Here is a 13,404-nt window from a genome sequence, read left to right as displayed (position 1 = left end):
CCCTAATTTTTCACCAAAGGGTTTGGTAACTGAATTTTGTATTTATTTATGTGATCACCCCTCATTTGATATCACAGATATCAACCCAGTTGGTCCTCTATTACAGTTTCAGTTTTTTGCTGGGGCCTGCAAACGTGATGGCCAATTGCAAACACAAGGTGATCTCACAACTAAAAGAAGTATCGTTCTCATCAAGGATTCCATATTCCCAATTTGGATATAAAATTGATGACTCATTAAAGCTCTGAAAAAATGACTGCAATTTGAAAAATGCAGTTGTATAGAGACAATGACATGTGCATCAAAAGTTTTATCGATGGGTCACAGGTCCTACAAGAGCTTTCTTACAATTCTATATCATCCATCTATTTCGTTCATCTCATACTCTTGATTACTAATCTGACAATATCTTGTGGATCAGGGCACTTGGCAAAACCTCAGCTCTATATTTTTGCCTAAGTTATCACTCAATTCAATATGGATAGCAATAATAAGCCAAAGTGTGCCCGATTCCTGGGTGACAGTGTTGATCTGCCATTTTGTGTATCCAGTATGTGAATAATGGTTCATATGTCACTCTTAGCACATTTTTAGTAATTCAGTACATAATAGCAAAGAGTCAGTCAATGTTATTGATGTGTTTTTGCATTTACTCCATCCATAAGGACAAGTGAAAATTTATCCACTCTAGCATTAAGAAATTTGGGATTTTGACTGCTGAAGACACACGGCTGCAGAGTTAAGTATGAAAAGTCATAGAAAGTTACATGAGATTTTTGATATGTATAAAAGGAAGAAGAGGAAAATATATTCAAATTTGGAAGTGTGAATTGAATGCTTGAGAAGTTTGAAAGAAATGTTTCAGAAAGTTTGAAAGGGATGATTTTCTATTCAAATTAAAATATCTGGGATCAGGGGATAAAAGGTGATGCCTGGTGGAATAAATAATTAAAAGGATCTATAATAGTGCAAGTAAAATGTATATTAGAGAGGATGATTTAAGTTCAAATTGACAAAACTGAGAAGACAGGAAATACTAGTGTGTATGTTAACAAAAAGAATATGTAAAAATTCCACGAAAGAAAGTAACCAAATACTAGAAATGGCAAAGGTAGGAACATTTTATAATGAATAAATAAATAGATACAAGCTTATAAAACATATACGTAGGTAAATACATATATATAATCAGAATCATGCGTAAACTGTAGCAACAAACCTCATTCCATTCAGGCACACAGTGTACCCAGTAAGTGTATGCACCTATGGTATGGTTTTAACTCAATGAGGTCCCTCCTCAATGGAATGGGACAGAGGGCTTTTCACACCTTGGAATGCCAAGGGTATGCTCCACATATTTAAACCCATAACCCACATTTACCCTAACTAGGTGAATCAGAAACTTAGCCCTCCCAGAGTCCACAACTAGGAACATCAAGAAATCACAATCGAAAACGTCTTAAAAAAAATGAGGAATGAAAGTGGCCAGAGGAAACAAACTTTGGGGATAAAAGTACTCATCTCATGCAACTGTCTCATGAAATTATTATACTGAACACAATATAATACACTAAAGCCAGGTTTCATAATGTCTCATTAAACTGAAGGTTAACTTAAACCTCCAATTAAGGCCAAAACTTAGTTTTGCGACCACTAGTTTGGTTCAAAACTAAACATCAAAGTGCCAAATAACTGAAAGATGATGTTAATATAGTTACAACATTCACCAATGAGTAATTTTATTTTTCTCCATAAAATCGGATTTGTTGGATCAAATAACCTCTGCATTAAGTTAACGTTCACATTAACTAATAATTGGATTTAATGAGACATTATAAAATGGGGATTAAATTCTACAGTAATGTAACTCCACTTACATGAGTAACTAGATCAATGAAATGAACACCATTCCTGTTCAATGCCAAAATGTGGTCCGCTCGTTCCTTGGGATCAGATATTCTCTTGACAGCAAAAAAGCTGGATCCAAACAGGGGCCACTTTTGAAGTATGTCTGTCAAAAGAGTGGTGTAAATTAAATACGGAATTTGAGCGATGGCAGGTAAATAGCATAAACATAAATAAATGAATTAAAGTTAATGGAAAGTGAATGATTTGACATATAGGTGAGAATGAATGAATGTTAAGTTAATGACATGAATAATGCCACCCATAGGAAAGGTAAATGTGGTCACCTAATGTGTGTGCCTTGGCCTGCATGGATGTTAATGCTTCCACTTCCCTCCAATTACTCTGCACCATGTTCACCCATTGGGGTGGCTTGATATCTCTCACTGCGAGAGCTGGTTTCGGCAATAAGAACTTTGTCTCCTTCATTGTTGGCATGTGCTCCATGTCTGCTGCACGATGGAGAAGAGCAGCAATCTTGGCAATATCATACTAAAATATAAGATACAAGAATGGATTACAGTGAAATATTCTAAAATGGTTACCCAATGAAGAAGCAGCAAAAGAAATCAAATGATCATTATGCTCCTTAATATATGAACAGTAGATCCCTGATTATACTCTAAAGACTACTGAGAGCTCTGGGTAATCTAGAAATAATATGAAAATGAAAATTGATTGTTTTCTAAATGTTTATGAAAAGCATATCATTTCAAAATGAAACATTTTCAGCTAACTTATGAGTTATTGAAAGGACAACAAAGTTCAGTTTTTCAATTTTTTTCCTTCCTATGCATATTACTGCATGCATAATTAAATGTCATCAACAAGAGCTATACAAACAAATATTACAATGCGACAATTTCAGAGTGTAAAAATCATTTGCCTTGACCGGGATTCAAACCCAGATCCCTCTGTCTGGCCAAGTACATAAGCCAGTGAAGCTATCGAGGCGTCCTCTTAAACTCTTAAATTTTGGGGGCTTTAAAGGAACAAGATGTTCTCTGTTGTGCAACAACCTATTACTCCATACACTGAAAATCACATTTTGTGAATTATACAAGATCCAGCTGTTTGAATGATTTACGACATCAGAGAACTTCGTGATTTTTAAGACCCAAAATTTCCATTGTAACTAAAATTTCATAAATAGTGATTATTGACTCCAGACTATGGTACCGTTAAGAATTTTTTAAGTAAGAGTAAAAAATATACTCTGCATTCTAAAAAATTGCAAAAAATGTATTCTTTTTAAGAAAAGAAATTTAGAAGTTGGGAGTAATGTTTCAGAGATGTACCAGGGATATTATATCCAAACTTCTTTTAGTGTAAGCTTTCATTATAAAAATTCTCTTTTAACATTATTTTGTAAACTGAGCTATACCTTCTTTGGTTATTTATACCAGATAGGCCATATGTATTTCTGCTTAGTAAGTTTTCAGTTTTTGCCTATCCATGCCTGATCCTTTCAGACATTGGTTACTCTCGCCTTTATCATATATATTTAATATTCATTTTGATTAACCACTGAATATTTTGTGCTGCTAGCCAATGGCACACATAGGACAATACTACTACACAAAATCTACCCTTGGAATCGTCTTTTGTAGAAAAGAAGCGCTTTATGCAAAGAGTGTTTCTGGCTCACATTTGCCCAAAAATTATGCACAAACTTGGCTATCCATGAGGGTTACAGATTTATGTTAAGAAATGATGTCAGTTTTGGCTCAATATATCATCTTATTTTCTCCTATTTTTTTTAGACATAATAAACTCTTGTATTTAATTGCAATATGACATGAAAATCACAAAATATGAGTAATGATCTCAAATATGGACTGACTTAAAAAGACTTTTCATGAGATAGTTAGTTAGGGAAGTAAATATTATAATTTATAAGATCAACCATTCAATTAGGGGGATAGGTTCAATCAGTCAGGAGCTTTCATACTATAGCTAATAGAAAATTCTGCTCAATTACTTTATTTAGCTATGAAGAGTATATTGGCAAGTCCTATTATTAAAACATACTAGTGATATTAAAAAGGTAGCAACTAATATATAGTCTTCCTCTGCATCTATCATCAGTTATGATTATAGATTCCAGTTCAGGAATGGAACTAAGCATGCGCCTGGGTTCACTCTAACACACACTTGTGTACTGAAAACCTTTAATTGCTTTGCCAAAAATGATTTTGGTAGGTACATTTTTTGGCTGGCTAGTGGCCATGGAAGCTACAAATATTTGTATTACTTAAATTACTGTCTCATATCTATAGTGAAATGCAACAATCTCTTTGATAACAACTTCAAATCTATTCAGATCAGAATGCTCTCAAAATTTAAAGAATGCTCTGTAACTAGCCGTTTGTCACTGACTAAATGTCTTTAAAAAAATGAGGAAATACTCAAATTTCTTTGCTCATACTAATTGTTTAGCTTTGCCACTTGGGCTTCCTTCAAAAATTAAACCAGAGAAAGGGTATTTTTATGAGTAATGCAATAATAATTCACTCTGAAAAACTGAACTACATCCATAATAAAAATGATATGAAAAATGGTACTCACCACAGCATCTTGTTCAAGTTGCTCTCCTGGCATGACAAGAAGTAAACCTTCTAAATAATCGGGAGCAATTTGATTGAACACCACTTCCACATAAAGACCCGAGTCAAGGCGAAGTGGGTGGTGCCACACAGAACGGCAGAAGATGAGGAAAAACACTTGCTGATTCTTCTGCAACTCTGTTGTAACATCAAGAACATACTCCTCCCTTGCAAGAGGCATTGTGAAGGTATCACCCTCCACAATACAATAAAGAGAAAATTCTTCCATTTCATAGGTTTCCCGCACATTGATGACTGAACATATTTCTTCAATAATATCCTGTAAAGAAATAAGCATAAGCATTAAGAATGCCTTTCTGTTGGTGCCATTAACCTCAAATTTAACTGGTTTTAAATATACAGATGCATTGACTGAAAAAGCATTGCCTAATATAGATTATATTTTAATTCTTTTCAGGATACTAAATGATGCAAGGTCACATTATGTATGCTCACTATGTAACATGACATGTTTTCATTCTCTTCTGCATCTGTTTACTATATGCTTGAATTTGCAATTTTGCAGTTAACTTAATTGCCTTTGTGACACTCCAAGTTTGAAGGTGGAAGAAACATGATGCAAACATTTCCTTCTTTCATGCATAAAACTTACTTCCTATGCAAGCAAGGAGCTCACCAATCATGTGTGGTGTTATCTAAACAGTGGGACCACAGGAGGTTATGTTTTCGGGAATGGTGTAAGGATGTGAGGTTATATTATTTACCAACAAAAAAAATTTTTAAAAACCAATATCATAAAACATTTAGAATTTTTCACAGAAAGAAATGTTAAAACTCATAAACACGGAGTTGGTTTTTGGCAAAATCTAATCAACAATAATCTCAATAAAACTGTAATTTAAAAAATGCTGAGTACCTCAAACTGATTGTTTTTGAGCAATCACGTCCACAAAATCTTAAGTAAATGGCACAATCACATACACAAATGAGCAGTGTAAGGGAAACGTTTAAAGTGTGTTTGTGGGACCTCAATAAGTACATTTTCACTAAAAACCTTAAAAGTGATTTTTTTGGATTAATTTAATATTTTGCTAAATACAATATTATGAACGGGGAAAATGAAAACAATAAATATCTGTAAATATTAGTAAAAGGGCATATAATTAACAGTTTTATAGTTAAATTTCAGATTATTTTAATACTTTTCCTTTGAAGGTATAACTAACCTGCACGACTGTGGTTGACTTTGTATTGATGACTCTCTCTGTACCTCCAGGAAGGCGGTATATTTGCCTCTTTGAGTTACGACCAGCACTTATGGCAGTGATTTCCTCCACACTCGGTACATTCTTTCTTCCTCCATACTTGAATGTCTTCCTCAAGTTCTGGAGACACACAGTGGCCGTTCCTGAAAATGTTCAAGTTCAAATTGTTACCTGCACATATATATTAATGGAATTTCAAACAAAGTGACCTCCATATTCAACCAACATCTTTGTCATAACATGCCTTATATGTACCTAACTGATACAAGAATAAAGGTTGCTATCATTTATTAGCAAATAGATGAGAACACAAAAATAGAAACTAATCCATTGTAGAACACAAAAAATTAAAGACTATACATCTACCCAAGTAACTTCTTATAAGGAATCATTCATTTTCCTGAATTCAAACAAAATAAACTGAGAGATCAGAATTCTTTAAAATGGTACATGGATCTCATGGTAAACGCATCCCATTCGAATTTCAGATCAAACCTCTTAGTTTGATGTGGGCACAATAAATTAACACTATTCCAAAATATTCTTTTGGAAATATTTCAGCATAATTGGTGTTGAATTGAAGGGAATGAAAGTGCGAGATATTAAGATTTTCCTCCTTCCAACCTAAGATTGTCCTCCTTCCAACCTTTTACGATTCCACTATAGACATTTCACAAATTCAAAATAGACGCCGTTAAGAGGTACTTCATAAGCATCAAATCAAGTAACCTTTACTTTGTGAACAACAATCACATATTGAAAATATTTCCTGAGTTACAAGTTCTTCTAGAGTAAGATTTGGGAAATTAAGTTAACAGAAGGGAGAATATCCTTGCTGACTTAAGATACTTTTATTACCATGCACCCATAAAAACCATTGGCAAGACTTGCTGAAACTTCATGTTCCAATTCAAAGGGGATTGGGAAATCCCCTTTAAATTGGAACTTGAAGAAATCTGAGCTCGTAACTTGAGAAAGAATCTGATTCTGATGATGATGGCCATGCCTTCAAAACATCAAAACTCCATGTGTGAGTGACCTTTCTTTATATTTCTAAGTTTTAAAAATCTATACCAGTTTTTTTATATATTTGTGTTGCATATGTGTGTATGTATATATATATATATATATATATATATATATATATATATATATATCAGTATATTATATGCATATGAGTCAGTACTACTGTTTACTCCGAGGAAGACAGAGCTAAATTCCATTGAAATTATTAAGAAATAACGCATGAGTGTTCTCCAAATATAAATATAAATATATATATATATATATATATATATATATATATATAAAACTTGGACAGCAACAAACAATATAAGAACACTTAAAAAGAACCCTCACACGTTATTTCTTAATAATTTCAATGGAATTTCGCTCTGTTTTCCTCAGAGTAAACAGTAGTACTGACTCATATACATATAATATACTGATATACATATAATATACTGAGATGAAATTTTGAATTCCTTTTAGGCAAAGGAGTTACAACAATTAGTAATGTAGTAAATATAAGGGCTATGCTATGACGAGGGCATGCAGTCACATGTACCTACTGGTGCACAAGTATATCCATCAATGTTCGGGCATTTGCCATGAGTAAACTATTTGAATTCAATTTCTATCAGACAGTTGCAATGCATTCAGTTATTAACTTATTCCATATGTAACCAGCAATACAATTCTGTGGAAATTAATGTTGTGGCTGGATGCGATCTCGCTTAACATTCAATGCTAGAATTCGACACTAGTGGGCTGTACCCTTCATAAGGCCCAGGCATTACACTAGGGTAACAGTTACAGAGCTTAATATTTTGAAATATGAATATGAATTACCATGGTAGGCTCTTCTCTTATCATAAGCTGCTGTCTCAAGATACTTGAAAAGATATGGTTTCAAAGTACTTGAACAGATGAAGTAAGCAGCTACAATACTGAAAAGTCTCCATCCTCGCTGGCATGAGTCAGCTTGCCTTGATTTATTATTAGTTGTTTGCTTCATCAGCTGACAGTAGACTTCATCCCTGAGGGCTTCATGCTTATGGCAGTGCTAATAAAAAGAAAGCGGAAAATTAAATTCCAATGAAAAAATAAAATGTCATTACCAGCACAAATCTTTTCATACAAGCACATGTAAAGCATCAAAAATTGTAAGTAGTTTCGCAGTCTTTTTAGATCAATTATTAATGATTATTTTGATTAAATACTCACCATGAGGATGGTATAGACGCATTTCACTTCCGTTGTATCTGGTGTGGGCATTGGAAGATCTCCCATATAACGCATGACTGAAACAAAACATTCAACTGCCAGAGCACTCAGTTCAGGTGATTCCAAGCGTAGAAGAGATTCTTCAATGGGAGTGGCAGTGAACTTCACCAGATCCACCTATTAATTACAGAAAAAAATAAGTAAATTAGTTGCAAATGAAAACAGAATATGAACAGTAGGTTTGCAATTCACAAATATTCGGAGGTATGTTTTCATCTGTCAAATGCAGATATTCTCTATTCCCTGAAGCACAAAACTACAAGTAAATCAAATTGTACCCAGAAAATAACAGAGAAAGAGGAATACTGAGAAACATTATGCCATGTGTATTGAAAATTAATAATGGTGAAGTACGATGTGATACAAAATTACAGACTTATACCCTTGCTGTGATTGCCTATAATGATTCAGATGCAATATTTATCCCACTTGGTAAAAGATACACAAAAAACGAATCCATTGGCTTTAAATTCAAATTTAATGCCAGAACATCTGGGTTGGGATAGTTTTCAATTAATTAAGTGATAACCACATTATGATATAGTGGAAAGTGACTGTGACAACGATTAATGAACTCGAGATTCAAAATTCATCCCAACAGTGGACACTGCAATTGATTAATCAACAATATGACATTATCTACTGCCGCACAAAACATGATAATGGTATTATGAGATGATCTTTTTCACAGTAGGTCATATGCGAAGGTAACCAAGACGACTGATAAATTCAAAATGAATCAAGAGATTGATGACGACTTAATATCAGAGTATTAATGACTTCCTTTCTCAGGTAACTTGTTTACTAAAAATCATCAGTCACACTCCTGTTTCTGTTTGCAAGAAAGGTTGTTGATGAAATTCCTTTCCCTTGGCACGAGTTATGACCATAGAGAGTGAAAACAGGCGAAAGTCGTTCGGGCGGTCTTACACGACAGATAATGAGAAAGATATATAGTCATGTTGTCATGAGAGAAAGAGATTCTCGTAAGCATCGTAGAAAACACGAAAATGAGGGCAGCAAAGGGCAAAGGAGCGAAGTCTTGAAGCTTATAAAAGAAAGTTTGGGACTTTTTTCTTCCGGCCGGAAGGAAGTATCCGAACAGGTTGTGAGATGGATGGGTTGTAATGACTACTTTGCTACCAGTCTGGATAAGCTGCCCGGGGCAAGACGGCGATACACTTTCTTCTCGCGAGTAAAAGCGATTCACACGCGCGCTACAGGAGGATATTTGCCCACCGTTCCAGAAGGTGAAGGGAGGACAGCATGTTCCGGCGGAAAAACTATAATGAGTTGAAATTGCCGATACATCCGCAGCCAATGAGAACCAAAATGGATTAGTCGATCCAGTCCACTGGATCCAACAGGTATACAGCTAAGATCTTTGGTTATTAGACTGCCTTGATTTTTTTCATAATTGTGTTCTAATTTCCAAGCGCGAAGTACCTCGTAGTAGTAGTAGTTTTTAGGGGAGGCGACCGACAGCTAAGGTCATTTGCGCCATAGGGGATGGACAGGAAAGGATGAAGGGTGGAGAGAAACCCGGCGTCGGCATTAGCCTACTCTTTACGAAAGGCGCCAAGGGGTCCGCAGCTTAACGTCCCATCCGACGGACGGCGTACTCACTCAAAGTGCCCTCCACAAAGCACCTCAAGTAGGGATCGAGATACCTCTGAAAAATATTCAACACCGCCGGGATTTGAACCCGCGCCCTCAGGGTGGGAAGCCAGTACGTTAGCCCCCGCACCATCTCGATCCCCGAAGTACCTCGTTCACCTGGGCAAAGAAACATGACATAGGTACCAAAATCGTGTTCTTAATCCCAGCGAGAAGGCGATTTATGAACACGCAACCACGATGACACGTCCCCACTCCGGCATTTGTACTGTGGCCCACTAACCCAAAGGCTGTGGATTAAAATAACCTCATGGCTGCTGAATATACATATATATATATATATATTAATATATACATATTAATATATATTAATTATATTAAAGATTAACGTAAAGAATATGTATATATAATTATATAAATATATATACATATATATATATATATATATTTAATATGTATATATATTTCTATTTATGAAGGATCTCAGGCTTTCCCGGCGAATAGTATTCAGGAATTTTTCTCGGGTTTCCAACCGGGTCAGGTTTCGGAGTACCGACGTTTCGATGGCTGACTCTGCCATCGTCTTCAGGGTTGAAGCTTCACTTCAACCTTGAACTTTAACTTCGGGTTGTCCAGAATATATGAGACCCCGGGGCCGGTACACATCAGACCAAGAAAATACATTGGGGCGCAGATTGTATAACTGCAGATTGTAGACTGAAGTGAAGCTTCAACCCTGAAGACGATGGCAGAGTCAGCCATCGAAACGTCGGTACTCCGAAACCTGACCCGGTTGGAAACCCGAGAAAAATTCCTGAATATTTTTATTTATATATATATTTTTATTATTTACGTTAATCTTTAATTTGAACTCTATCCATGGACTTCGATTCGTCAGGATCGAACGCTAACGTTAAACATTGACGTTAAAACGTTTAACACATATTTTTATTAAATAATCTCTTTGATAGTAACAACGAAAACTCGTTAAATTTCCTTCATTCTTTGTTGAATTATTAAATGATTAAAATTAGCTATCAATCAAAAACATATAGTATTCAAATCTGAGAGAAGGAGAATTAAGAGGTTTTAACGCCACCCTTAGCACTTAAGGTTTCATTGTTGGAGTCATTTGCCCAACTAAGTCTCGCGAAAATTGACTTTTGAACTGGCTTTTGTGTGATAGTGAAGGTGGAAATTCGCGCTATCCGAAGTCCTTGAGCACCAGAAGACTTAACCGAGTGCACATCACCTTACCTGTGCGGATATTCAAAAAGCATACTCTTTCATTATTGATGGAAAATAACAGATACACGTACAAATCTGATCGAGGTTCATGAATATCGGTACGAAAGAGGAGAAGGGGATGTCCAGCTAATAGGCATACGCCGACAGATCGTAATCCCCGATATTCACTCACTTAGGCAACATGAAGAGAGAAATGTGGCCACCAGTTGTTCCTAGACCTCATTGAGGGGCACCCAAATGTTGTAAAACTTCGGGTTGTCCAGAATATATGAGACCCCGGGGCCGGTACACATCAGACCAAGAAAATACATTGGGGCGCAGATTGTATAAATGCACAATCGACAATCAGTTTACACCATCACTATCATAGCTATTCAACCAACGTGTGCAGGCAGACATTAGACGACTTTCACGGATGTAAGATAAGCACAGAATTTTCTTTTACGAGAAACGCATTTCCCTCAGAATCCACAAGGGATAGTTGTTCGATTTCTCTGGATTCGACAAAACAGGAGGTGTTCGGTCGATAATATTATTTTTTAAATAATCCATCTATGCACGATTACCAAGAATTTTTAAGTTGATACATGTTAAATTTGTGCTATAAAATATAATTAAGTCATTTCAGTTCCGTTTAATGGATAAGGGTGCACCTTCAACTAAGATAGAATATTGAGTGCGACAATCCATACAAATAATAATGTACTACCCGGAAGATGTATTGCTTCGCTCAGTGAACGGGTGCTTAATTTCCCGTCTTTACATTTTTGAATGCATCTAGAAAGGTATTAATAATTAGCCATTATCGCAAATAGCAATAAAAATGGACGAATCAGAGACAATTTAAGAATTAAATCGAGACGAAGACGTGTGATTAGTTTTATTTTTTTTGCAAAGTGGTAAGAACCTTTGAAACAGACTTTTGTTCTTTTCAAAACTCGAAAAACCAAATCAGCGACCAGTTACTCAAAAACGACACCAATCTTACCCTAAACTATAAACTGAGAAATTCTATTAAAGTTTATCATAAAAACGAGCCTAACGATTTAAATGAAATGATCTGAATCTACTGTTTCTGGGGGCGAGGAAGCGATATCGACTCTTGGAAAATTCATCGAAGGAGGTTGTTTGAATTCACCAAAATAATCATTACGTTTGGCTTGGGTTAAATGAATAAACTAATTCCAGCGTTCGCTAACTGGTTAATGACTGCGTGCTCTGTTTTTTTATGCTGAGAAAAAATTGGACTTTTTTTCCAGGTTTTTAATTGATTGCAAACAGAATAAATATTATATCAAAATTTACATTCTTCGGTTAGGGGAAAGGTCGTTGAAAAGAAAGGATTGGATAGCATTCTATTTTGTATGAGGAAAAGTCTCTGGAAATTTATTACAAGCGGTGGTCATCTGAATCATTTCCTCCCTCTCACTCGCCGATTAGACCATGCATGAGTAAAATTCTCTCACCCTGGTACGCCGGGAAGGCAGTTCACCTACTTATGGAGGAAAGAACTCGAGGCTGAATAAAACAGCAGACTTAGGAAAGTCTTTCATTTCGAGAAAACAGCAAGCTGTAATCATCATAGGAGAGTTTGAAATAAACGAAGTTTTGGCAAAACGAAGGGGATTTCAATGCGTTATATTCTCGGCATAGGTATTTTACGATTCATTCTCAAGAGGACGAGCACGGTATGCCGTTTATTAAAAAGATGACTAGTGGAAGCAGTTGATCTGAAGTCCATTCCACCAACGCCGTCACGGTGGCACTAATTGGACTCATGGTGCTGCGTTTGCAGCGGTCACAACAAACGATATCTACTCTTATACATTACGAAGCTTTAACTTAGTTAACGAGAACAACAAAGGATTATAACGGCAATTAACGCAAACATATCAGCAGGCCTAAAAAAATTTAACCTTTTGACTGAAATTAGTGCAGTAAATGTTTACTTTAAGGCAATTGAGTCTGAGTCAAGAGCTTCTTGGCAAAACGATATGCCCATACAGTGGAGATGAGGCCCCGTAAAGTTTGGGAAAACCCTGAAATATACCATCCCAAAATGGGATTCAAACCCGTGATTCAAAATCATTGAATTTCTGAGAGATAAACCTTGGCAGTCCGAAATATGACGTGCGGAATCTTAGGATATGGATGACAGGGGGAAAAAAAGCAAAAAAAATTAAAGAATTCACTTCGCTGATGATATGGTAGAGCCACACCATCTGAATTTCAGACATCAACATCTGATTTTCAGACATCTAGGGCAAGAGAGCAGTTACATCCTCATTGCCGCCTGAGGTGCCCCAAAAAGCTGCGATTCCCAGAAAATCAGACAGCTTGGGCTCCAGGGGCATCACAGGCAGAGGATTTGAATCTGAGGCCATCCGAGGTCAGTAACCGAGGGCTCCAGCAAATAGCCAACCGCCCAGTAGTAATAACACGGAAATATTTTCGGTGCAATTACGGCGATTTTCTCCCAAGAACCGGTAATGTGGCCAAAAAAAAACTGATGGTGC

At 36.0% G+C, this 13,404-nt stretch overlaps 1 protein-coding gene across 1 annotated transcript in view; it reads right to left on the bottom strand.

Annotated features, from left to right (window-relative positions):
• Positions 1-13,404, bottom strand: part of Myo10A (Myosin 10A) — a 247,824-nt gene that overhangs the window by 1,598 nt on the left and 232,822 nt on the right. Inside the window, exons 49-54 of the mRNA XM_071587864.1 lie at positions 7,964-8,140; positions 7,589-7,802; positions 5,699-5,880; positions 4,474-4,791; positions 2,193-2,397; positions 1,878-2,011 (exon numbers count right to left, since the gene is read on the bottom strand). Of these exons, the coding sequence (XP_071443965.1) occupies positions 1,878-2,011; positions 2,193-2,397; positions 4,474-4,791; positions 5,699-5,880; positions 7,589-7,802; positions 7,964-8,140 (1,230 nt within the window). The remainder of the gene's footprint in view (positions 1-1,877; positions 2,012-2,192; positions 2,398-4,473; positions 4,792-5,698; positions 5,881-7,588; positions 7,803-7,963; positions 8,141-13,404) is intronic.

The sequence above is a fragment of the Hetaerina americana genome, unplaced genomic scaffold (assembly GCF_022747635.1).
Source record: "Hetaerina americana unplaced genomic scaffold, ioHetAmer1.1.p SCAF_3, whole genome shotgun sequence".
Taxonomy (NCBI): Eukaryota; Metazoa; Arthropoda; class Insecta; order Odonata; family Calopterygidae; genus Hetaerina; species Hetaerina americana.
Note: the sequence above shows the minus strand (reverse complement) of the source record. Positions and strands in the feature narration are given on the sequence as shown.